The sequence below is a fragment of the Megalopta genalis genome, chromosome 6 (assembly GCF_051020955.1).
Source record: "Megalopta genalis isolate 19385.01 chromosome 6, iyMegGena1_principal, whole genome shotgun sequence".
Taxonomy (NCBI): Eukaryota; Metazoa; Arthropoda; class Insecta; order Hymenoptera; family Halictidae; genus Megalopta; species Megalopta genalis.
Window position 1 is genome coordinate 909,564 of NC_135018.1, and position 27,031 is coordinate 936,594.

Here is a 27,031-nt window from a genome sequence, read left to right on the forward strand (position 1 = left end):
GCAGCAATAATAAATCGTTTGTAGCGTTTATATGCGCCTTGTTTGTCGCGGTCCCGTTTTTCCGGTTATCGAGACAGATCCGGGCAGGATGGCGAAAAAGACACGGTGCAAGAGAATAGGTATTAATCGCGCCGCCTACAGCTGACACAATAACGATATACGTATTTACGTGGCAACAGCGAAGCGCGGTGTTTCATTTTTCAGCATTCAACCGAGTAGGTTTGCACGCTCGCGTCGGAGAAAGTTGTAATTTCCGGTGCAACTTTGCCGGCTAAGAAAAAGTGGAAAACCATACTTCTTATTCAGTGTTCGGAGCAACGCATCGCGTGCCATGTATTTTCATTAGTTATTTCTTTCAAGAACGGAAATAAAGGATGAAAGCCGCAACACGTCTGAAACGAGGCTTAAAACATGGAAATTAATTCGCCGTGGAATAAAATTTGCTGTACGAATTTTTTTGAATAATTTCCGCGATTCGTACGATATATGTATACTCTCGTTAGTTTTGAAAAATTTGGTCGCCGTCGTTACATATAAATCTGACGAATTTTGCACCGAACGCAACAACAATGTTTCTACGGTAGCAAAACCGTCTGCGAGATTCTACGGGAAGTGACATAAAACACAATTGACAACGGTTGACCCGAAAATGCTTCGGGTAGATTTATATGGCCGAACAGAACATTAATCCCGAAACTTTATGATCTGAAATTAACGTCAGTTACGATACACCTGTAAATTAAATGCGATTCATAATATATGTATATACATATATATCTCGTGGAACGAAATCAATAACAATAAAATTACAAATTATCGAACGACTAAATTACAGTTAACACCTTGAACCGGATTTGCAAGTCGTGTTACTATTAACGAACATTGGTTAAATTCGAAATTTATAGGGGATTTAACAATAACCGAATCAGAGATACCAGGCTGTTATCGAATTTAGGAAAGGCCGAAGAAAATCGTGAAGATACAATTGGATAAAAATATCAGCGAACATAAATAATAGAAAACAATATCTTCTATCCCTTTATTCAGAAGATAAACTAGAGATTGTTATTAAATGTTCATTGATACCAGGTTGTTATCGAATGTAGAAAAGGCTGAAGAAAATCGTGACGATACAATTGAATAAAAATATCAGCGAATATAAATAATAGAAAACAATATCCCTTTATTCGCAACATAAACTAGAGATTGTTATTAAATATTCGTCGACAGCGAGTCTTGATAATGAATCGCTGATCGATATTATACTCTAAACCACGAAATAAGACGTACACTGTCAACGAACGGAAATAATTTGTACAACGAGAGCGTTTTTGCTCTTTCCTTTCTCGATTCCTGCCAGCACTTTGCTTTACACACACACACACACACACACACACACACACACACACGTACAAAAGCAATCGCGCGTGATCTACGAGAAGACGTCTGTAAACTAATGTCACCGTCATTACTTAAGTTCCGCTTGCGTCGATTATCTTTCGATTAAAGACGCGGCGCAATCCGTTACCGTTGATTGAATCGTTTTTCAGAGCGATGCCGCTGCTAAATTGCTTGCTTCATCGCGTTCGGTATAATAGATGATGTACTTCGTTTCGTGCAACGGGACAGAACGTCCGATAGGCGAGTCATCATGTGACACATCTAGCTGGCACAGCGATCTACATAGGAAGAACATGACGTCCGCGTGAAAGACGATCATCGATGGGCGCCGACGGTAAATGCCCGAAGACAGATTTACACTTTCCCCATTCGACGTTGCCGTGAACACCTTAACACCGCGCGCGTTAACGTCGAGGAAATAGGTTCCTGTTGGAAAGAGACCGCGGCGGACCCAAGAACGCGACGCGCCGCGAACAGCTGTTAGAAATATATTATGCGGAAGATCAATAAAATCACTCTTGGGACTCCGCCGAACTCACGCACCCAACACGAAAATTCTTTCTCGTTCACGGAACGACTCCGTTGAACACCGGGTCCAGGTAGATCGAAATAAACGTCTGTTATGCTTATAAACACGCGCGTTATTTGGAGCCACCGGCAGGGATGTCGTCGAGAATGGACGGATGTAGAACGTCCGATACGTTTCGCATCAAAAAGACAATAATCTATTCTTTATTTAACGGCTTTTAATCTTGGCTTTTAATCCAGAAAAAAATTACATCCGCTGTCTTCGGGAACCTGGAACCCAGTTCTGACGACCGGTAAATCGGAACAACTTGGCTGTATATACGAGTGACGGGTTCTAAATCTTTTCAGCTGCTGAATTATGCAAGCTTATTCGGTGGATTCAATTTTGCATATTTTTTTACGCCTCGTACTTCTCTATTTTCAGAGACCGAGTCAGAAAATAGAAAATTGAGTGTACCTATTGTCGATGAAAAAGAAAAGCAACGAGATAATCTCGAACTATCTTTAATTGTTTCGCCAAATATGTATTTTTCCCTAAATTAGTCTACTCTCAAGAGAATTGCACAGATTTAATACAATTAAATTGCTACAATTTAATACAACGCGTAGAATTAATTTAAGCTTTCAAAGCTCCGATATTGTTGCAAGGATCTTCCAATTTTAATAGGCTAGAATGGAAACTTCTTATAGATCGTGGTTACGAAATACTTACTATAATTTTATAGTAAAAAAAAGCTGCGAATACCGATATTTTATGATATTATTATATATAATTAACTAATATTATATAATATATATATTATATAATACTAGTATTATATTATTATATCTATTAGTAATATATTATTATATATATTACTAAATTACTTATAATATATATTAATAATATTACATGATATTATTATTTATAATTATATTTATAATGCTCGGCAGTAATTCACTGAATTATGCTCCGATCGACGCTTTCAGTGTCACGCCGGACATGTACGAATGACAGAATTTTTTAACCAACTTGAAAATAAACTCTCGTTACAGTCTATTATCGACAAAAGCAATGGCTATAATTCAATTTCGTGTTTCAAGCATTTATGACAAAGACATGCAAAGGAAGTTGAAAGCAGTATAAAGGTTCGAAGAATTGAAGATTACCGATTATGCAGTAAATTCTCTCCAGTTGACCCTCGGCTTGGAAACAAAAGTGGTTTTGTTTCCAAGTGGTTTTGTTTGTTTGTAAGTGGTCAATTTGGGAAAAAGAGGTACGATTGTTCGGGCCTTGCGGTTCGTTTGCATAGTTCTCGACAATCGGTAGCCATAAAGACGAACCGCGCAAGGCTCGAACAATCGTATCCTTCTCTTCCCAAATTGGCCAATTGTCTCAATTTTTGTGTAGAAGCGAGGGTCGATTAGGGAAAATTTACTGCACCGGTACCGCGTCATTTACCTTGACCGATTTACAAAATAAATCGTGTTGCACCAAAGTTACACCTTAGCTCGCATTGTGCGCGAATAATCGGGAATGCGTAAAACGGAGTGAATCTAATTGTCATTAAATCCCCTTGGGCAAAAACGAGATACGTGCTACCGTTCCAGAATTAATATAATAATCTTCCGAGTAAAGGTTGGCTTACATTGTACAAACAATTTGTTTTTCGACCAGCAAATTGTCGATAAAATAAAATTGCGAAAGAATCGCAAGTCACGGGGTTAATTGACAGAACGATTAATACGTTCCGCCTCCTGTTATCGTTTTCCACGAACCGGCAATTCATTAAAAAATGATTATTAGTGCCATTAAGCGATTAGTTCGACCGTTATATCTGCGCGAATAAATGCGAGCCCGTCCGGTGACGAGCCGCTGGTAGCCGCGTATATTTCTCCGTAGATCCAATCACGGTGATATAACTCACGTGGTTAGATGTATCTACACGTAAATACTCTAGTTAGAGCGGACGAGTCGCTAATTAAGATTCAGCGATGCGCATAATGGTACCGAAATAACATGAATTCCAATCCGCGGAACGAGCCCGGAAGGCGAAATACGAGGAGACTATTCATCCCGACGGTTAAAATCACCGAATATTTCACTTTGCTGAGCCAGCTGAGCCTGCCACCGCCTGTCGTGGCACCCTGGCGATGGAAACGACGTACGCAGAGGGTAAAGCAAGTCTTCCCCCTCTGCACGGCTCTAAAAACCTTCAACCACCCACTCCGTTTCTCCACCCTGCCCTCCCCTCCCCCTCTTCGCCCCGCTCCGCCGCGTTTTTCTCTCGCCCTCCCGGCCGTGTCCCGTCTCACCCTCGCACCCCCACAGACCCCCGGCGTCCATGGTCCTCCACTCCGTCCCCGGAACCCCGGGACCCCCGTCCCGCCACCTCCTTTTCCGCCTTCCGACACTAGGCTGCAGATTTATGCGCCCCGCCTTGCAGCGTTGATATCCGAGAACTCGCGACCTGCTCCGTCCGTAATGAAAGAAATAAATTTACTCTCCTGGGTGCCCCGGGGATTGAGACTCTCGCCGTTCGTGCGCGCACACGGACGCCGCGAGAGCACCCTCCCGGTGGCGCGAATCAAAACTATACGCGGTACGTACGATCGTGCCGCACTTCCGACTCTCGTTCCGAGACCGACGGATCATCCTCGCTTTTTCCTACGCTTTCTATTTGTATCGGCCGCTTGCGAGGCTCAACGGCGAACCTAAACGCCCGGGCGACTCCGATCGACTCCGCGAAGATCAAAGACAGCGTACAAGTGAATTTTCGTTGGAAACCGAGACGTTTCTGAAACCGTGTTACCGCAGCGTCGGGACACCCGTTCGCGAAACGAGCGCGGACGCGACGAGAACCCGACGGCATTTCTTCGAGAAAGCAGTAGTATGAATTAGGCGTGATCCGATCGTGCACAGAAATACTTCTCGATTTTTGAAAACTATGATTCGTTTTTTTGTGCTGTTGCGACAGTACGCCAGATATTCGCGAGGGAAAATGCTATTTGAGCCGTTTATTTTGAAGGTGGCATAAGTCACTTTACCGTAATGAAAAGTGGTGATTTTTTTCATGTTTATACGAAATTATTTATACTGAGATATATCAATATATATTTTATTATCAATAGATATGTCAATATATATTGTATTATCAATAGATATATCAATATATATTTTATTATCAATAGATATATCAATATATATTTTATTATCAATAGATATATCAATATATATTTTATTATCAATAGATATATCAATATATATTTTATTATCAATAGATATATCAATATATATTTTATTATCAATAGATATATCAATATATATTGTATTATCGATAGATATATCAATACATACAGTATTCTGAGATAACAAATACAAGTAAATCTTCTCGAAAGTTAGCATCCATATTTTGAAACGTGTTCAAACGCAAACCCTTAAATACATCGACTTAAAAACAAAGTGACTTATGCCACTTTCAAAATGAACGGCTCATTTGTGCAGGAATCGCGTCGAATGAGGGATCTCGATTGTCGATAATTTGCAGTTAACGCTTCGGGCGTGTGTGTCCTTTCGAATTGCAGATTGCAAGTGGTAATAAAATATTTGAAGCGCGAGGACGTCGAAGCGGCGCGTACTGATAGAGTTCGATCGCTAAAGACATCGAGAAGCATCGATCGATGACTGATTCTTAAAGTTTAATTTACGACTTTCCTTATCTCGAGCTGTCAGAACCGTCACCGAGATGTTAACTGCACAGGTAGAACAGATAGCGGCGTACTGAGAAATGTGATTTTTTTATGCAATTGTCTGTGACAGCGTACAATTTGTCAATTGTGCGTCGGTACTTGATACTTTTCGTAGGACTTCCTGCTAAATAATTCGCTTGCTTTTACCGTCGATAATTAGAATCTGAAAAAAATTAAGAATCGAATGCAACTACAACAAAAATTGATATTAATGGGCCCGCGCTTCTACACACACAAATTTCAATGAATATAAAACACGATTCGTATCAGCATTCGATATATTCTGATCGAGTTTTGATTTCGATAACAAATACGGTTCGGCCAAAATTATGCGAACACTTTCGAACCTATGGACAATTTTATCGTTAATTCGGATCGCGTTCACATGCTCCCGTAGTTTAGGAAAGCCGTAATTGTCGCGAGATCAACGAAATTTCTTCGAAAACAGAGAAAGCGAATTTTACGGCGACCGGGTGACTAGGAAAATATTGGTAAAAAACACATATTTAATGATTCCACAAACATTGTTTTTATTAAAGCGGTATGGAAACTCAACGATATTTACAAGAGATATTTACAGTGCAAATAATATGTATCGTACATTACGGTTCCTTCCATCAGAATACTTTACATGGTAGACACAATGTAATCCGACGAGCACCTGAACGAATTTTGAAAATGCTGAGATATTCCGTTCGCAACGATCGTATTTCCAAAAATCCGAGAATCGATCTGCGCACTTCTTTTTTTTTTTGTTTCGCCCGCGTTCGAACAGATTTCTATCTCCTGTTCCCTCTCCGTTATACAAACGATGCGAATAAGTTAGACGTTAATATTTTGCCGCAGAGATAGGTTTAGATACCATTGTTAATATTATTCCTTATTCTTTCATCGAAAAAATAGCGTAATATCACAGTTATATCATGGACATAGAACATGCACAACCGTCGGGTACGCGCTCGCGAACGCAATTGGCATATACCGGGTGTGGAGAGGACGCGGTTACACAAACGATATCGCGCGCGATTCTCTTCCGAGAACGCGATCGTTGCCGTTTCGAAAATAGCGTGGACGCATCACTTGATGAAACACAATTGGAAAACGCGGTATCGAGCAGCCCGAGAAAACGAAAAGGAGCACAGACGATTTTCCACGGAGCGAGTCAACTTCCTTTTTCACGACCGCGCGAGAAACGTTTACACACGATGATGATGACGATGATGACGATGACGATGATGATGCATGCCGCGTCAAAAAATATTTCTATCGTTCGAAACCAGCCGGAAATGTTCTTTTATCTCTGCGGTGTACATGTTCTTCCCTAGAGTAATAATCAAATGTTGTGAGATACACGTTCGATAATATAGGATTTCTGTAAAGAATGAGTTTTCGCGATGAAACAAACTGTCGAGATATATCTTTATAAATTTTAATCATAATTCTGAATTTATACACACATATGTATAGATATATATTTATATATATTTATATATATATATATTTTTAAATAAATTTATATTACACACGTTTCATTATTTACACAACAGTCTGTCCGCGTCGCAGTTTTCTCGAAGGGTGTCTCTCTCTCTCTCTTCTATTATACACTATACCGTGGGCTGTACACACTGTTCGTTTCAAAAACACCGAGGTATCCTCTTTATGGATGTACAGCAGCACCGATCCGCTGCCCGTAGATCGCGTACGGCGAGTAATAGGGTCCTAACGCGTTGAAAGCGCTGTAAGGCGACGCGGCGAGCGACGCTGGCAAAGGTCCCGTCGGCGGCTTCCCGTACGGATGGTATCTAGCGCTGAGCGGGCTCAAAGATGGCGTCGGATAGGAGCCGCCGCTCGCGCGATGGAGTGCCGCGGATGGCGAGAGCAGGGGATGCGGATGCGGATTGCTGAGAAGCGCGGCGGAGGAAGCGTGGTCGCCGCCGGTCAGGCTGGTGTGGCTGCGGAGATGTTGCAGAAGCTCCTCGGAGGTGGTGAATCTCTTTCCGCAATAGGAGTCGCCGGCGATCCAATTGCAGACGTACGGCCTGCCGCCGGTCAGGGTGGATGGATACGACAGGGACGGCGGTGCCATGGGGCCCAGCGACGACAACGCCATCGCCAGCCCGTACTTTTGATGATCGCACTGCGTGCATCCGCTGGGGCAGGTACCGGTGCCCATCATTAGCTGTGCGCTGTGCATACTGTACTGGCAGCCGGTGCAGTAAGGGTCCTTGCAAACCGGCACCAGCGCCTCGCCGCCGGCCGGAGTCTTGACGCGAGCGTAGCTCAAATACGGATTGCCGCCCGTCGGCGTGGCCGACGGATAGCCCAAAAGAGCCGCCGCGGCGGCGTGGTGATGCGAGAACGGAGACGCGCCGGCGAACGGCGGTCTGAACGCCGGGTTCTCTGCGAGACCGGGCGGACAGCAAAGCGGATTGCCGGAAAATCCGGGCAGGCTGGTCTTGTACGCGGCCAAGTTCGAGTCCTTCGCGTGAGCGCCGGATAGAATCTCCATTCCGGATCTGATGATCGGGCTGGTTCCGCTGTTGTTCCGCGGCGATCCGTCGGTCTTCTCACGGTCCGCCGGCGTTTTCCTGTCGGCCGACGGGGTGCTGGTCGTGGTCGCCGTCGCTTGGCTCGCCGGCGACACGGACTTCCGTCCGACGGGGGTGCGATTGCCGGACGACTTTTTCTCGGAGTGCCCGTTGTCACACACACTCACACTATCCTGACCACTAACACTGTGAACACTGGCCTTGGACGCCGGCCTGCCCTCGTCGGTCGATTTCTTCGACACGACGTTCGTCTCGTACGGCTTGAAAGCCAGCGACTTCCCATCCGACGGGCTGCTGCGGGTATTCCGTTCCAATTTCGCAGCCGGCGGCGATTTCGCATTTGTCCCGGCGCTCATGCCCTTCGGGGTTTTATCCAGCGGAGAGATCAACGGCTTCGTCGGTGAATCAGCCCCGATTTGACTGCATGTCTGCGCCAATAAAGCTAAGGGACTTTTCTTCGCATCCAACTGTAACAGAAAAGCAAACGATCTGTTACGGAAAGGGAAACGAACGCTTGCGTACGATCGAAAAGATCGTTCGAGACGGCCGTGCTCGATTTGTTCGAAGATACGTGCGAACGCGAGCGAGCGTACAGCAACCCGTCGGAGAGCGCGCGCCGTCGGAGAGCGACCAACTGGCGAGATACAGTAGAATGTCTCCCGTATTGACGCTTAAAATGCGCACAAAAATGGACAATTTGGGCAGAGGAGACGACGCGATTGATTCGAGCCTTGCGCCTCGTTTTATAATTACGAATTATCAATAATTATGAGAACGAGCTGCGAGGCTCGAATTAATCGTATCCCCTCTTCCCAAATTGTCCACTTTCGTGCGCAATCTGAGCGTCAATAAGGGAGACATTACTATACTCTGTGCAAATATTGGAGCTGAAATGTTCGAACTACGCTTGCAAATGTAAGTATCGTTTTATTTCGAATAAACACTTTTGGTTGATCTAAAGGAAATCTCAGTGCTCGTCCTCGCGAAACACGCTCGATGGCAAAAATAAAGTTTCCAAAACGGAGCTACGTATGCTTAACGACAACGTGTACTAACCGTGGTTGGAAGCGGAGAAAGGTAATCCGGTTGTAGGTACTGATTATGTCCAGTAGTCAGCATACCGCCTTCCTCAAGGACAACCATTTGGTTTTGCACTTATTTGGCGAATCACTGCACGAAACCACAGATGTATTCTCACAGATCACAAAAAAAAGGGGTTCGTGTAAACCGTGTGTTGCGGGAACGCAGCGAACGTGTGTCGACGGCCACGGTCCTCTCGGTGTGTTGCGTACTGGTGTTCGATCGATCCTTACGTAGCGCGAAGCGATTAAACCGAAACGACGTACACCGAGTGAAATCCAGGAAAATAGTGGTAGCTCTCGGCGGAGCTGTTCGGAGCACGGAGTGGAATGCGACCGCAACGCCGCCTGGCGACACGGCACGCTCTCTTCCCCTCCCTGTTCGACAAGCCGGGGTGTATAACCTGTCCTCTCCTGTCATCCCCACCATTCTCTGGTCGGAGGATTATGGTGGGAGAATTGCGGTGGGGTTTGGCCCTGTGTGGGGTGTGGGAAGGCATTCTAATTCAACACGCCACCCATGATGTTGGCCCGACGATGACAGCTCCCATCCCGGCTTTGATATTTCACCGCTTTTACAGCCGTCCATCCCCTCTCCCTTCCCCACCTCTCCTTCCCTCTCCCTCTCCCCCTCGCTCTCTCTCCCTCTCTCTCCTCTCCCTCTCCCTCTCTCTCTCTCTCTCTTTATCCCTCGCTCGCCTCTCTCTCCCCTTCTAACTCTATCTCTATCTCTTCCCTTCCCTTCTCCTCTTTCGTTCCCTTACTCGCCGCACCATCCCCCGTCGCCGTTCGCCTACCATAGCTACCTCGACATGGAACCGTCCCTGCCACCACAGCAACCCGATATTTTATACCGTGAAACCTGTCTGTCTCTCCGACCGGCCTCGCTTAATAAGCAGCTTTCAAAATAGAAATGTAATGGGCCGGTGGGGAAGGGAATGTCGGGTGATTGATTGCTCGCTCAGCGACTTACCGACTTGCCACAGCCCACGGGATAACGAATGACAGCCACTTAAGCGCTGTTTGCCTACAATTTTGTAAAAGCGTTTTAATTATCGCCTCGACCGCACCTCGACTTTGTCGCGCATTAAGTCACCGGATACTGAACGTTCCGAGCGACTGATCTCCGCTGACTTCCTTGTTATTTTAACCTGTTCGCAGGAGAAGACGACCTGTTGGTTGGTTAACCAGTCGTTTACAGCTGCACCGCGTTCTTCGATCGATGCCACCCTTCCTCGTTTCATCGGGACGAACCTATCCGGAGTCTGGAATCGAAGATTACAACGACCATCTTCGGATTGTGCATTTTCGCCGATGATCGTCGAAGTGATTTTGTAAGTAAGAGCAATTCTTGTATCGTTCATTCGGCAGCGTTGTTGCAAAATGGGGTGGGACCGGACAACGAAGCAAGATTTATTTCGCTTCGAATGGTACAGTAATGTCTCTCTAATTGACGCTCAGATTGTCCAGAAAAATGGACGATTTTGGAAAAGGAGATACGATTGTTCCAGCCTTGTGGCTTGTTTGTTATGATTATGGATTGTCAACAAATATAAAAAAGAGCTGCAAGGCTCGAATAATCGTATCCCCTCTTCCCGAATTGTCCATTTTTGTCAATTAGGGAGACATTACTGTAGAACGCTGACTACAGTAAATTTTCCCTAATTTTTCATCGGCTTAAAAACAAAAATAGACCATTTGGGAAGAGGAGATTCGATTATTCGAGTCTTGCACCTTATTTTTACAATTGTCGACGATCGGCAGCTATAAAAATGAGTCGCGAGGCTCGAATAATCGTGTCTCCTCTTTCCGAATTGTCCATTTTTGTCAATTAGGGAGACATTACTGTAGAACGCTGACTACAGTCAATTTTCTCTAATTTTCCATTGGCTTGAAAACAAAAATAGACAATTTGGGAAGAGGAGATTCGATTTTTCGAGTCTTGTACCTTATTTTTACAGTTGTCAATGACCGGCAGCTATAAAAATGAGCCGCGAGGCTCGAATAATCGCGTCTCTTCTTCTCGAATTCTCCATTCTTGTGCACAATCTAAACGTCAATTAGAGAGACATTACTATAGAACGCTGACCACAGTAAATTTTCCCTAATTTTCCATCAGCTTAAAAACAAAACTGGACAATTTAGGAAGAGGAAATTCGATTTTTCGAGTCTTGCACCTCATTTTTAGAATTATTAACGATCGGCAGCTATAAAAATGAGCCGCGAGGCTCGAATAATCGCGCCTCTTCTTCCCGAATTCTCCATGTTTGTTTACAAGCTGAAGGGAAATCGGAGAGAAATTTACCGTATCGTGGAAACGAAAATGTTCAACTTCGATTACGAGGAGTAGACGTAGAAGGAAACGGCGGCGCGTGATTGTTTGAACAATTTCTCGGAGTACATAGTTCCGTTGTTGGCCTGTGTACGCAACTGTAAAATGAGAAATCAGCGATGGATCGTTCTGATCTGTCAGCCAGCCAGTATTGTTAGCGATTCGCGTTATAGCCTTTCGGTAATAACTTGTAACATAAATCAGCTTTCAAAAGTCACGCGATGGAATGTAATTTCTTTTATCGCGATCGGCTCGTCACGTTACTCGGAAAGGAAGAAAAATATCTCTCCCCCCACCCCCACCCCCTGTGACTATTACAAATTACTTTCGCAACGATCATTGCGAAAAACTATTTATATAAAGTCCCGGAAATAATTATGCATCGAAGGCATACGTCTGCTGCGCGTTCGGAGTTACGCATCGCGGCTCTGTTGCACTCGCGGGCAGAGCGTGCGCGGCCATTAAAAAAGCTTGAATATCAGCCGCGTTGAAATTCAAACGTTCCGCGCGGTTAGCAAAATTACGGCCGTTTCACTTGTTGGTACGACTTCAGCGCGATAAAGCGATCGATGAAGTAGCTATGTTAAAGGGCAATTACAACGAATTATGACAATATCCGCGCGCCGAGTATGTAGACCACATACCTGCGAGAAGGGATAATTAGATTGTGAAACACACCGCGTTAGAATATAACCCCGTATAGGAAGCCAAGATACACGTACGTACCTGCACGTACGTACGCGTAATGGCACGTCGATTGTCGTTTTAATTGAAATTTACACCGTATTTGGAGTTTTCAGATGCTATCGCCGAGAGTCGTTTACGAAAAAAAATACAGTTATCTTATTAGCTTTGCTCGCGTTGTTGCAATCGCAGTGATTTTTTATTCGCAACAGAATCGCCGACCAGTGTGTACCCTCCGTTTTCTCCTTCATCATTGTTTCGTTACATAAACGTCACGATAATTATTTTTCGACATGTTCGCCGCCAGCATCACGTATTTTTGCGATAACTGCTATCGCGTATTGCGTGCGTTGATACCTAAACTCATAACATGCGATCGTAATGTTCGAAAGATCGATCGGTTACAGTAGCTGTACGTACATATTTCTTTTCGCTAATCTGTATACGTTGCATTTAATCGAGATAACGCGAGCCGCGGAGACGATTCTTGGAACCAAACGAACCGTTCGATTCGTTGAAAGCGTTGAACGCTCGGTCGAAGATTCTTTCGACGATCGTAGTACTTCTATTTATGTCTATAAGACGTTAGATATTATTATTGAATAAAATCAGAATTATTTAAGAGAGAAACAACATTGCACGTTGGCTCCTACGTCTTGCAATCGATGCGGGCAACTTTTATTTCGCAAAAGGATCCACAGTCTGCTGATAACAGTTACGAGATCTTTTCTGTTCTTCGTGACTGGTCCACTCAGGACCGAAATACAGTAATGTCTCCCTAACTGACGCTCAGGTTGCGCACAAAAATGGACAGTTTAGGAAGAGATACGATTATTCGGGCCTTGCAGCTCGTTTTTATATTTCTTGACAATTTGTAACTAAGTAACTAATAACAGAGGTTATGTCACCGTACGTTTATGTATTATACAGTAATGTCTCTCTAATTGTCGCCCAAATTGCGCACTAAAATAGACAATTTGGAAAGAGGAGACGCGATTATTCGAGCCTTGCAGCTCGTTTTTATATTTCTTGACAATTTGTAACTAAGTAACTAATAACAGAGGTTATGTCAACGTACGTTTATTTATTATACAGTAATGTCCCCCTGATTGTCGCCCAAATTGTGCACTAAAATAGACAATTTGGAAAGAGGAGATACGATTATTCGAAGCCTCGCAGCTCGTTTTTATATTTCTTGACAATTTGTAACTAAATAACTAATAACAGAGGTTATGTCAACGTACGTTTATTTATTATACAGTAATGTCTCCCGAATTGTCGTCCAAATTGCGCACTAAAATAGACAATTTGGGAAGAGGAGACGCGATTATTCGATCCTTGCAGCTCGTTTTTATATTTCTTGACAATTTGTAACTAAATAACTAATAACAGAGGTTATGTCAACGTACGTTTATTTATTATACAGTAATGTCTCCCGAATTGTCGCCCAAATTGCGCACTAAAATAGACAATTTGGGAAGAGGAGACGCGATTATTCGAGCCTTGCAGCTCGTTTTTTATAATTACCGATTCCCAATAACGATAAAAAACGAGCCACAAAGCTCGAATAATCGCATCTTCCCAAATTGTCCATTTTCGTGGACAATCCGAGCGTCAATTAGAGAGACATCACCGTAGAGTTGCATACATAACTCTCGTTCGGATATTTCTCGGCAACGGCGCTGTTTCCAATCGATTACGACCACGTTCTTGTTATTTAACGCGATTATTATAAGGCGAGAAAGCAAAAGTGGCAAATACGGAGTTTAATTTATGGTTCTTATCGAGCCGCGTTGAAACGGGGTAAACTTGAACCGCCGCGCGATTTATCAACGGCGAAGCTCATTCTAAAAAGCGAATTACTCATTCGGTAGCAATAATCGACCGTATATCAAACGAACGGCCGATGATTTACGTTTATATTTTTAATGAACATCTACGCGTTATTTACGACGCCGGCGAAGATGCGACACGAAATCGATAAACCTCCTGTCCGCGTCGAATAGCCGTTTTCAGCTAAACAGTCGCGGAAACAGGGTTATATTAAATCTCTCTCTCTCTCTCTTTCTATCCCGTAATATTTCCCAGAAGAAATAATGCGCTCCGTCGGGGCTCGGCTTCCATAGAATATCTGTGTTTTTCTTCTCTTTTTTTTCTCTTCTCTCCATCGGCTCTATCTCCCTCTCGCGCTGCTGCCGCCGCCCGTCCGCCTGTGTTTCTGTGAAGTTATGGCGCCGTTAATACCCCAATGGCAAGTCTTTGACGTTTTGACGCTGACGGATGAGTTTACGGCTAATATAGTTCTCTTTCATCTCTGCCGCTCGGGCTCCTTCGGCCCCCGCGTTTCGGAAATTTCAAGACGACAGCTACCAGCCGGGTAACGATTCGGCTTTGATGTGCTATCGACGGCTGTAGCCGGCATAAACAACATTTACTACACTGTCACGCGGAATATTGAAAAACGAAACAGACGCCCCCGTCGGCGCCGTTTCGCGCGTGAATCGATCGCCGCGAATCGTTAATTAGTTTTTCAGGGGGAAAAGAAACGCGTGTCGCTGGCGCTAACTTAATATGTACCCCTCGCGGATAAGACGACGTCGCGCGGACGGTTCCGACGATTCGATCGGGCTTTCTGGATAAGAAAAAGTCGTAAATAAATAATTATTAAGCCCCGGTGTCAATCGATGCCGCGGCCGGCGGTTGCCTCGACGTTCGCTTCTTTCCTGCTCGATTTTCTATCTTTTTTTTAAGCTTCGCGCTCCGCGCGCGTATTTTTACGACCGATCCGAATCTAATTTGTTGCTGACCAGCGCTCGGCCGCGGCTCTTCTAAACGTGTTAACACGCTCGGGGTTGGCTCCGACAGCCGTAGCTCAGCCCCGCGATAACGAAACTCATAAATAAAATTCTAAGAGTCGGTATCGATTGATGCTGTGGCGCTCGCTTTGATGTCTCGGAGATCCCCGAGCACACGGTTTCGACACGCGGCGCCTTTCTGAAACTTCCAGTTTGACATTTTTACGACGTCGCTTCGGATCAGACACTTACGCGCTGCCGAACGGGGCGGCGTCGCTCCCTCGAAGTCTATTAATTATCGCGCGCGGAAAGAAAATTGCCGAACGCGTTATTCAATGCGGACGCATAAATTTCGTTCGCAGCACGTTGCCGGTCCGCGCTTTTATTTTCGTAAGCACTGTTGCACGCAGCGTTTGCCGCGTTATTGTGCAACGTAATGCCTGCTCGAAGTACGACAAACGTTCGGGCCGTTTGGTCTGTCGTCGAAGAGAGCCGGAGATTGATTTATTTATTATGAATTACGAGAGTACAGAGATGTCAAATTTACTGCTCGGACCTATTGTCTAATTACCTAGGCTGTGCAACTGGGCCGTAAAGTTTATTGTATTTGTTACTGCACTTGACCACTCACCCTCGTCGCTTCCGCACCGAAAATAAATCAGTTTCCTTCCTTCGAGCGGGGCACAAAGGGATCCTCGCGAGGAACTCTTAGTCGGCGTGTTATCCGTAAAATCTGTCGGCAATAGGTAATGCGATAAATAAGGTAGTAGACAGAACCCCCTAGCAGCGGCGTATCGCGTCCTGCAGCAGTTGTTGTGACAGGGTAATAATGTTTCGGGCCATTGTCGATCTGGATTAGGACGTCGGTTACACGGCTCAGTCAGGACCGAACAACAGAATAGGCTGGGAGGCTTGTCGAAAGATTCCCTCAGGTAACCGTGTCGTAAAAATCTCAAACGTACCCCGCCCCGAACGGTGCAACTTTGCAGTGGCAAAAATTATTTATCAATGGACGAGTTCACGACGAAATGTTAAGAAATCGTTTCGTTAAAGAACGATTGTTGAGCAAATTCTAAGAACTCGATTTTCGAACATTGCGGAGGATGTCATTGCGCGACGTAGACACTCTCGTGAGGATTAAATCTATGTGCAAAAGATTCTTGTATATTTTGAAAAGTGCGAGACTCGATCGATGGGAATAAACGCTGAAATATAGTTGCAAGTTAATCGATCGATCGCGATAATTGCAAAATGAGAACACGAAGAGAGGAGGGACGAGTGTCGTTTTTTCGAGTGCATCGACTGATCGGATTCCGTCGAACGTTAATTGCACACGATTACAGTAATGTCTCTCTAATTGACGCCCAGATTGCGCACAAAAATGGACAGTTTGGGAGGAGGAGATGCGATTATTCGTCTCGTTTTTATAGCTACTAATTGCCAATAACTATAAAAACGGTTAGCAAACTATTAAAATAATCGTATCTCCTCTTCCCAAATTATCCAATTTAGTGGACAATCTGAGCGTCAGTAAGGGAGACATTACTAGCGTCAGTAAGGGAGACATTAATTTAACCTTGACATTACTGTACCAACTTTTGAATCATTTATTTGTAGGGCAAGTGCAGGTTGCAAGTGCATTTCTCCCTAATTCGCGATCATGTTCACAAACATGGATAATTTGGGAAGAGGAGACACGATTATTCGAACTTTGCAATTTATTTTTATAGTTATAAATTGTCTAGAATTATAAAAACGAGCCGCAAGGCTCGAATAATCGTATCTCCTCTTCCCAGATTATTCATTTTAGTGGACAATCCGAGTGTCAGTAAGGGAGACATTACTGTACCAACTTTTGAATCATTTATTTGTAGGGCAAGTGCAGGTTGCAAGTGCATTTCTCCCTAATTCGCGATCATGTTCATGAACATGGAAAATTTGGGAAGAGGAGATACGATTATTCGAGCCTTGCAATTTATTATAAATTGTCCACAATTATAAAAACGAGCCGCAAGGCTCGCATAATCGTATCTCCTCTTCCCAAATTATTTTAGTGGACAATCCGAGCGTCAGTAAGGGAGACATTACTCTGTAATTCGCGGCGGCAAATAATCGTTTGCTTTCAACTCTTACGCAAGGGTTACTTCTTCCCCGACGAGTCGTTCGAGCAGGCGAATTTTCTAAATCGGATCGGTCATCGGCGAATTTCTCACGCAACATTTACTACCATCGGTTTCGCATTGAAACGCGTGCAGCAGATCAGACGCGGCAGCTGCCTCGAATTTTCAATCACCCAATCCGGAGAGAAAGATCGCGCGACGCGTAATTTATAGCGTCGTGTATCAATTTGAATCAACCATTAAACCGCAATAGCTTTTCAAACATCATCGCCGGTTTTTCGCGGGGACTTAACAATGCCCCCCCTCGGCAATACTTCAGGATAGCTCGTCCTTCATGACGTATTGTGACCATACGAATTCGTTTCGGGGACAATAGATACTAGAACGCTGGATAAAACTGTAAAAATGCTGACAGCCGGATAATAAAGGAGGCAGTCAGTCACTTTGAGAGATGACGCGGAACAAAGGGGGTGAATGAAGGCAAGGGGGGAGGGAGGGGTAGAGAGAGCCGGGGAAAAGTTGCTCGGTAAGCCGTGAAAGGGAAAAAGATAGATGAACATAAACGCAGTTGGCGTGCACAGAGGAGAAACAGAATTTGCGGCCAGTAATAAATCATAGGCGGTCTTCTTTCTTTCCCCGCGTTTCGCCCCTTGTTTCTTATACTATACCGAACTTGAAGGCACCGAACGACAGGGGCGCTACGTGATTATGTGCATGTCGTTGATTTCGTATGCAACTGTTACCGCGCGTAATGTGCAACTCGGCCACTGTTAAATTTATGCTCGCTGAAAAATTGATTTATCATGAGAAGTTTGATGGCGGACCTCGGACTTGCGGGTATTAAATTCCGCATCGTGCTGGCCACGTTGAGAAGTCTATGTTATTTTACAAACAAGAAGCTTTAGTAACCGAGATATATTCGACGCTTCCGTAGGCAACAAAAATTCGGATACAATTTCTATATTTATATTTTTAAACTATGGAATACCCACCCCTGGCAGAAGGTATTCGAAGACTTGTTAAAATACAATATAACTGGGTTACGCCGTTTATTATATTATTATATAATAATATATAATTTATATTATTATATGTATAATATAATAATATAATATATATTTATATTATTATATAATAATATTTAATATATATAATTTATTATTATATATGTTTGAAAGCTATTATTATTTCTTCGTTGAAATCGGTTGACGCATAGTTGAGCTACAGCCACTGAAAGATGCAAAAATAACACCTGTTCTCGGTTTAAATATGTAATTAATGCACGGGTGGTCGTCTTACGAGTCTCTTTGTGCTATTCGAGTCGGGTCCCTTGCGGCAAGTATTCACGGTACACCCTCGCCGATCGCCGGACACTCGAAAAACAGTTGCTACATTATTACACAGTGTGAAAGCGATAATAATAGTGCGGCTCGTTCGGGCAGCAACGCGGCCATTGTGTGGGATCGGCTTGTAATTTTTTTTTTCCTGATACCGTTTCGCATGGTGGGACGATCAAAAAGGTCGTGTCGTCGGACTTCCGGCAGCGTGACAGTCGATATACATTGATCGGGGAAAGGGTATAAGTAGTGAAAAAAAAGAAAGAAAGAAAGAAAGAGAAAAAAGACAGGGCTATGTGTGGTAATAATAATAACGGAGGGGGTGGTAGAAGGAAAGGATGGAGACGTAGACAGAAATACGAAGCTGGTGCAGCGCAGACAACTCGGCAAGGGCCTCGTTGCCTCATGTTTAAATCAGCGATAACGAGAAGCCTCGGTGACATATGTCACTGTCGCTGTCAGCCGGCTACACAATCAATATAGTCACCCACCCGTCCGTTCGTTCGTCCGTTTGTCCGTCTGTCCGCCTGCCTGCCTGCCTGCTTGCCTGCTTTTCAGCCTTCACATGCATAGACCGTATTCCTCCCGATAATGTATTCTGTACGTGACTTCGTATTCGACAAATACAAGAGCGCGTCCTCGGTCCGGCGCGGTGCAACGCCGCCGGTGTGCAGCGCGGCGATGCGATGCGATGCGATGCGATGCGATGCGGTCGCGACCCGGACCAGCCGCCATTGCCAACTATCTTCACCGCTGGCCAAAAGACATTCGCTTTTATGGAAAAACGAATCGCGTAATAGGATGCTTTCCTCCTCTTGAACGACCACTTTTGGTTGTTTCGATTCTGCCGCGATCTCCCTCTACCACGGCGCTTTCTCTTTCGCGCTCTCCTTTGCCTGTGATCGCGCGATGCCACTTTTCCTGTTATCTCATCACCCCGTTCAACCCTTACCGGACTCGCGTGACTCTTCCGGATCGAATTTACGGAACGGCCAGCTTCGGTTCCGCTGCCAAATAAATTGAACTCTTATTCGCCGTGTTATTGCGCGCACGAGAGACTTGAGTGAATAGCTTCTTAATTAATAGCGTATGATATTAGTGTTATTATTATTATTATTATTAAATATTTGAATTAATAGCGTAAACATATTTATGTTAGTAATTTATAGCTGCTAAAAGTGTTAAAATGTTATCTAAAAATGTAAAAAGGACGAGTGAAATCAGTTATAAAGTTGCTATAAATTAGAAATCAATAATTTACAGTAATTTATTAATTTATAGTAGCTTTATAATTGATTTCACTCGTCCTTTTTACATTTTCGTAACGTTTTAACATTTTTAGTAACTATAAATTATTAAAAATCAGTTATAAAGTTATTATAAATTAGTAATCAGTAATTCACAGTAATTTAGTAATTTATAGTAGCTTTATAATTGATTTCACTCGTCCTTTTTACATTATGGTAACGTTTTAACATTTTTAGTAACTGTAAAGTACTAAAAATCAGTTATAAAGTTACTATGAATTAGTAATCGGTAATTCACAGTAATTCAGTAATTTATAATAACTTTATAATCGATTTCACTCTTCCTTTTTACATTATGGTAACGTTTTAACATTTTTAGTAACTGTAAATGACTAAAAATCAGTTGTAAAGTTACTATAAATTAGTAATCAGTAATTATTCAGTAATTTAACAATTTATAGTAACTTTATAATTGATTTTACTCGTACTTCCAACATTTCGGTAGCATTTGTAGGCGGCATTTTAACATTTTTAGTAACTGTAAATCAGTAACTATAAATCGGTGAACAGCGACACGATAAACAATAACAAGATCGTTGCAATTTGCAAAATCTATTGGCTGACACGTGCGCAACGTGTTTTCCAAATTTTCACGTCGACGGTTCCGTGCAATCGCGTATGTATCACATATCTAAGACCTCAAACGGGACGTAAACGTATTTAACGACCATTTTATGTACGAGTCCGAAATTAATTAGTTACCTCGTACACCTGTTCGCCGTCATTATGAGAGCTTTTCATTTCAACACTCATTGTATTTTACGAGATCTTCTTGCGCATCGATTAAACACTCGCGCGCGTTCGGGACCGCTTCAATTTATCGAACATGGACGCGTTGTAAAATGTTTTTTCTCCAAAGCGAGGCACCAGATTACAAGCGCACGTCTCCGACGGTAATAACGTTTCGCGACCGTTTCGCGATTTCGCCTGATTTCTTATTGCCCCGTCGTTAATATTAATTACGAAAGCCCAGCGTCTGGGAATATTGAAACACGAATCGCGTCGATGTTACACGTCCGCATCCGACTATGGACACGTATACGCGATTGCACGCGCGAACGCGAAACGTTCGGATAAGAAGCATCGTAATGTTTAATAGACGCTTTTGCATTACTTTCAATGTAATAAAATGCTTGATGGGGCAATTAAGAGGCGCGTTTCATTTCCGGTCGCATAAATTGCTCAATCAAAGCGTGGATTTGCATCGTCGGTGTTCGCGTTAGAATTCAAATCGTATGCGACTATTAGTCATTTCGATAATGTTCCGGTCGCCGCTAATTAAAATTGATGCGGTGCATCTTTCTTCGATGTTATATCATCGTCGTTCGCGTCGAGAGCAGCACCTCCGTCGATTCGTTCGGAAGGAAGCGTAAAACATAAAACGATTCCTTCGCACGACTTCTCGCGGCGATGTTCGCCGCCGATGTTCCAAAAATCGAATCGTACGCTCGCGATTATAAATTACGCCGGCGATAAAATGCGAGTACGCGCGCAGAAATAGCATTAGGTAATAAGTACGTTGCCCGATCGACTCGAATAACATCTTAATTGAGAGAACAAGGCGAGGTGACAGTATGTCAATCGACGCTTCTCTCGGTCTAGTTTGTACGCGTACGACTGATCAAATAGCATTATCAGTGTCAATCGATAATGGCGGCTTATCGATTAAACGTGCCGCTGAAAACATTACTTAATATTCGTAGTGCGCGGCTGGAAAACGTTCGTTACGATGAAATATATACGACAACTCTGGCGAGCATCGCTTCGACGGAGAAAAAGAAAAACCCAAGATCGGCATTCCGTTCCGTGAAAACAACACGGGAGGACGCTCGATCCGCCGGAGGAAACAGTAATTATTTCGTTTGCGTCAAACAATTAATGTAACAACGCCGTTCGTTGCACGGGCAAATAAAGAATAACGATGATTGCCGTGATTTATCGGGACGCTTAACGACAATTTAGTATTCAAAAATCTCCATAATTCTTCATTATCGAAAGCGCAAACATTTATGTATGCGCTTATAAATATGAATGAAAAGTTGTCAGCCGCGAACTCCGCAATTATAAATCAACGCCTGTCTTAACAGCGTTCGATCCTTCGTGCGAATCGTGTGATTTTTTTTTTTTTTATAATCGCGATTAGAATGCAATAATAATCGGCATTGTACGCGCGACGGTTACGTTGTTTCTGGTCAGTTTTGCACGAATAAACTGCGAACGGACCGTGGACTTTTGCGTAAAATAAAACTAAGAAATAAACATAAACCAGGCGGGACTGTCTCTGTTTTTTATAATAATTGCAATGCAACGATATCCTTAAATTATTCTAACGTCTTTACAGCTTCTTACTTCTCATTTATTCTCCAAACAGTTGAAATTTTCTGATCGTTGCTGTTGTAATAAAATTATAAGGTTCTGATATAATAAAATTATTTTAATGACTCTTTAAATAAGATCCGATTACATAGGTATAAAACAACGTACATTGGCCGCGTTTAGGGCTCGTCGGTGCTATCGTTGAACATGTTAACAAAACGAAAGACGTTAATTAATAGCTCGAAAAAGCTTCGCAGCGCGGTGTTTGTTAAGATAAATTTGCTAGATAGAGAAAATGAAAATATCCGAAGCTGTTAAGTCAATGAATTAACCTCGGGCTATCACTGTGTCGCACCTGTCGAAAAAAAAGGGTCATTCGAAAGGGAGAGCCTCAGGTATACCAAATTTATTACAGGCAGCGCGCACCGCCATCCTCCGATCCCCACTCCCAAACTATACCCCGGGGATCATATTTTATGTTTTAATCTCTCCATTGTTCCAGGTATAACGGAGTTTAGAAGGAAAAATAATGCCTACTCGGAACACACAAAGCTGTCGGCCATAAAACACCCATGTCGGGTCACCCAGCCAACGCGCAGGCGTGCACGACCTGCATTTTTATGTTCGCAGCCAGATCTGCGTACAGATTTTCTCGAAAACGCCGGATAAAAACGTGGGACGGAGAAAAAAAATATATACGGGGAGCATAACATTACAATGGCGTTCCGCGGCGGCGGCATGTAAATTCTCTGCTGGGCGTCGACATCTTTAACTCTCTTCTGCCCCTCTCTCTCTCTCTCTCTTTTTTTTCCATGCTGCCTCGATCATTACACGATCTATCATTACGTCGCGACACACACACACACACACACACACAAATGTTGGTACTCGTAGCTTTTTTTCGCGGCAAAATCGATCTAAAAGATAGCATGTTTCAGGGGAGAAGCAATTGTGTTTCGTAGTAACGACAGTCTGTAAACATTTTCCATTCTAGTCTATTAACCCTTTGCGCTCGAAGCTATTTGAACCGTAAATCTAAAATAATTCTTCCGATTTATAGTATCTTTATAGTATCTTTATAGTTTTACATGACAAAGTATATTTTGTGCATACGAAATTGAGTCTCGCGTACTTTTAGTTACTTTTAGTTACTGAGTTAAACTTTTAACAACTTTTGAAATCTAAACTTTGATAATATAAAAATGATTTTGGGACGTGAATTAACAATTTTAGTGGTGCCTCGGAGTCACCACTCGGGTGCAAAGGGTTAAAAATTGGAAGATTCTTGCAACGTATTTTGGAGCTATAAAAGCTTCAATTTATTCTACGCGTTATCCGCCAACAGGCGCGTTGCATTAAATTCTCGCTCGTTAAATCTGTGCAATTAACTCGAAAGTAAATTAATTTAGGGAAAAAATGCGCATTCGGCGAAACAATTAAAAATACTTCTCTTTTTCGTCGACGACAGGTATACTTGATTTTGTATTTTTCCTACGCTGGTATCGGCGTTGAAAACGTGACGGTAATAATTATTTAAGAAACACGAATTAAGGAATACAGATATCTATAAATGCATTCCTGTAATTTATGTGAGCACAGATCATGTACGTAATTATTTCGACCACTTAGTATTTCCTCGGCAATTTCGTCGAGTGTAGAATTAAACAATCGTAATTGAAGCAATGGTTAAACTAGGCCACTTACGAGCAGAAGTACCTTAGCCTTAGTCATATCGCGTAGATAGTTATCGTGCGGCGGAGTAAATAGAATATGACACGGCGTTAATAGTAATGATTACGCAATAATCGATATGTATAAGAGAATCGATTTATTTGCTTTTACGTGCTCGCACGTGCCGGGAGTGCAATTTGTTTCTGGAAAACTGTGCCAAGACTATGCTTTCTCTCTTGCATAGAAATAGTGCACCCAATTGTAATGTTTAATAGGACGCGGTTGAAGATTAATTCCGAGCCCCGACGCGCGAACTTCGACTGCTTTTTTCAAATTCTATTCTCTATAGGTTCTCTCGGTAAATAGGTGAACAAAAAATCCCAAGCAAGGCTGACAACTGAGCGCTATGATTGTAACTCTAATCTCTGTTTTATTTATTAATGTAATTTATTTCATTTCGCATCTGCTCGACAGCAATTAGCGACCACTTGTGGAATAACATTTATAGGGTTACACGTAGTGTGTAATATATGCAACAGCTAATCGAACGATTTAACCGTTTGCGCACCAGATGGTTCTGAAAAAACAGGATCGAAAAGCGCCGAAGAGCGCGATAGCGCTCCTTCGATTATGTGTCGAAAAGAGTCGAAGAGCGCAATAGCGCTCCTTCGATTATGTGTCGGAAAAAGCCGTAAAACATAAAATAAAACGTTACGAATGAAAATACATATACTATTAATTTAGAATAGGTAACAACAAAATGCAAATTGGATTACTGACAGCGATGCGACGCGCGACGTATACATGCGTCCGAAAGACCGAGCACGTTTCGACAAATTTCGGGTGGGCCGTAAGTCGTCCGTTTCGGCCGAATGCCCTGGCTTTTCTCGACACAAAATCTGAAGAGCGCAAAAGTGGCTCGCGGTTCGCAAACGGTTAACTTACCACGCAATGTTAACATTCTATAACGAAATAAAAGCATTACTTTATTATTTTACTGTATCAATATCTTAAACGCATCGATGTGGCACCGATAACTTTTTGTTAATGCAAGTTAATCAGCGTCACCGATATGGTTAGCCACTCGTTAGCGTGTAACTCGGAGATTTAGAATGGAACGCATAAAAAACCGTTCATAATCGGATTTAGCTTCGGACCGTGTCTCGTTGGCGGTGATTTGGAACGCGATATCGGCAATGCTCCCAATAAATCAGGCCGCGTTAAGGCCGCAATAAGGGGTTCTAGACTGCAGAAATAGGGTGCAGGGATTCCGGCACCGTCAATTTCGTAATTTGATTTCCGAAAAGTCGGGCCTTGGTGCCCTCTATTTATCTGGCGCCGTGAATCGTTACGGTGGTTAGCATGTCGATGCCTTCGGGGTATCGTGGACGACGTCGCGTCGCTCGTCTATGACTAATTCCCTCATTTCCTGGTCGGATTCGTTCAGCGTCCACGTCCTTGCCGGAATGATCGGGGAGGGCACCCTGCCATTACCGTTACGTCCCAATCCGCTCTTCTGGGACAAGTCTTGGGACCGCTAATTATTTCGGTCCAGGAAGGACCCAAACGGCCACCGCGTAATGACAATGCCGGCGAGCGGACGCCCCGGTCGGGTCGTGTTATTAAAATAGGTGGCCTGATGATACGTTTCTGTTCGACGGTCTGCTATACTAGATTATCAGCTCCAATACGATCGCGAACCGTTAAATTGGTTCGCGCATCCGTGACGTGGCCGCGACGCACGGTGGTCGATTCCTTCGAAAAATGGGCTTCGATTATGTTCGCCAAAATTGTAACAACCCGAGCGACTTTTTGCATCGACAAACGATGAACCGTCGAACCATTTTCTAAGCAGGAAAATCGCGATTTCGCCGCGCACAGATCAACGCAAACGATGAAACGGTTAAAACTTCGGAACTTAAAAATTAATAACTTAATAACTTAAAAGTCGCGAAGTAAACGCCGCGCCCGCGTTTTTCAAGGTTCGTTTCCTTCCCGTCGTCGAGAGTTCGACGCAACGGCCTTTTCCATCACCTCTTTGTAGTATCAATGTGTTTATCACATAATTTTGCATTTTTGTCGATACCCGTTATAGCATACATTTTTTAAAATCCATCGCCTTTTTTCGCTGAAAGAAATAGTTAAATTATTCATTGGCACGTTTAGTAGGTTCGAAGGTTTAGCATGTTCGGTGACATTTACACGGTACAGTAAAATTGTATAGCACGAGGAAACATTCCTGCCTATCTACGACTTCCTTCAACCTTACAGAGTTATATTATCGGTTTTTCTAATTCTCTCCCGCGCGGTTTATTCATGATATTCGTCAACGGTATCGGCCTTCTTGTTTCTCCTGCATAGGTAACTCGTGTACGTGTCCAGAGTCTAGACATTCTATACTTATGATGTGAAATTTCTGCTGACATTTGATCTTTCGTGCGATTTCATATCCAGTGTCGCCTATCTAAAGTTCTGCGCCGTGTTTTCGCATTACTAAGAGATACGGACAGAGATTGTGTCAACGTACGTTTATTTATTATACGGTAATGTCTGCCTAATTGTCGCCCAAATTGTGCACTAAAATAGATAATTTGGGAAGAGGAGGCGCGATTATTCGAGCCTTGCAGCTCGTTTTTTATAATTGCCGATTCCCAATAACTATAAAAACGAGCTGCGAGGCTCGAACAGTCGTATCTCCTCTTCCCAAATTGTCCATTTTTGTGGATAATCTGAGCGACAATTAGGGAGACATTACTGTATTTTGATTATTCATATTATGATTATATATGACTGTATGATTATATGATTATAGCGTGTAATATGTATATAATATATTATCCGTGTAATTCGAATGCGTTATTTAAGAGAGTTTTATCGAGAATTATATATGTGTTATGATTACGATTATATAATTATTATTATGATTATATATGATTGTCTGATTATATGATTATAGCGTGTAATATATATATAATATATTATCCGTGTAATTCGAATGCGTTATTTAAGAGAGTTTTATCGAGAATTATATATGTATTATGATTACGATTATATAACTATTATTATGATTATATATGATTGTATGATTATATGTGATTATAGCGTGTAATATATATATATATTACCCGTGTAATTCGAATGCGTTATTTAAGAGAGTTTTATCGAGAATTATATATGTATTAT

At 43.0% G+C, this 27,031-nt stretch overlaps 1 protein-coding gene and 1 long non-coding RNA gene across 2 annotated transcripts; one reads left to right on the top strand and one right to left on the bottom strand.

Annotated features, from left to right (window-relative positions):
• Positions 1-6,163: 6,163 nt before the first annotated feature.
• noc (zinc finger protein no ocelli) lies at positions 6,164-9,615 on the bottom strand. Its single transcript, XM_033467207.2, has 2 exons — positions 9,264-9,615; positions 6,164-8,674 (listed from the first exon to the last, which is right to left on the bottom strand). The coding sequence occupies exons 1-2, from the start codon at positions 9,348-9,350 to the stop codon at positions 7,316-7,318; spliced, it is 1,446 nt and encodes a 481-aa protein (XP_033323098.1). The 5' UTR covers positions 9,351-9,615; the 3' UTR covers positions 6,164-7,315.
• A 131-nt stretch (positions 9,616-9,746) lies between these two features.
• On the top strand, positions 9,747-24,840 carry LOC117218478 (uncharacterized). Its single transcript, XR_004489774.2, has 2 exons — positions 9,747-10,620; positions 22,680-24,840. It is a non-coding gene; the product is annotated as an uncharacterized LOC117218478 (long non-coding RNA).
• The last annotated feature ends 2,191 nt before the right edge of the window (positions 24,841-27,031 follow it).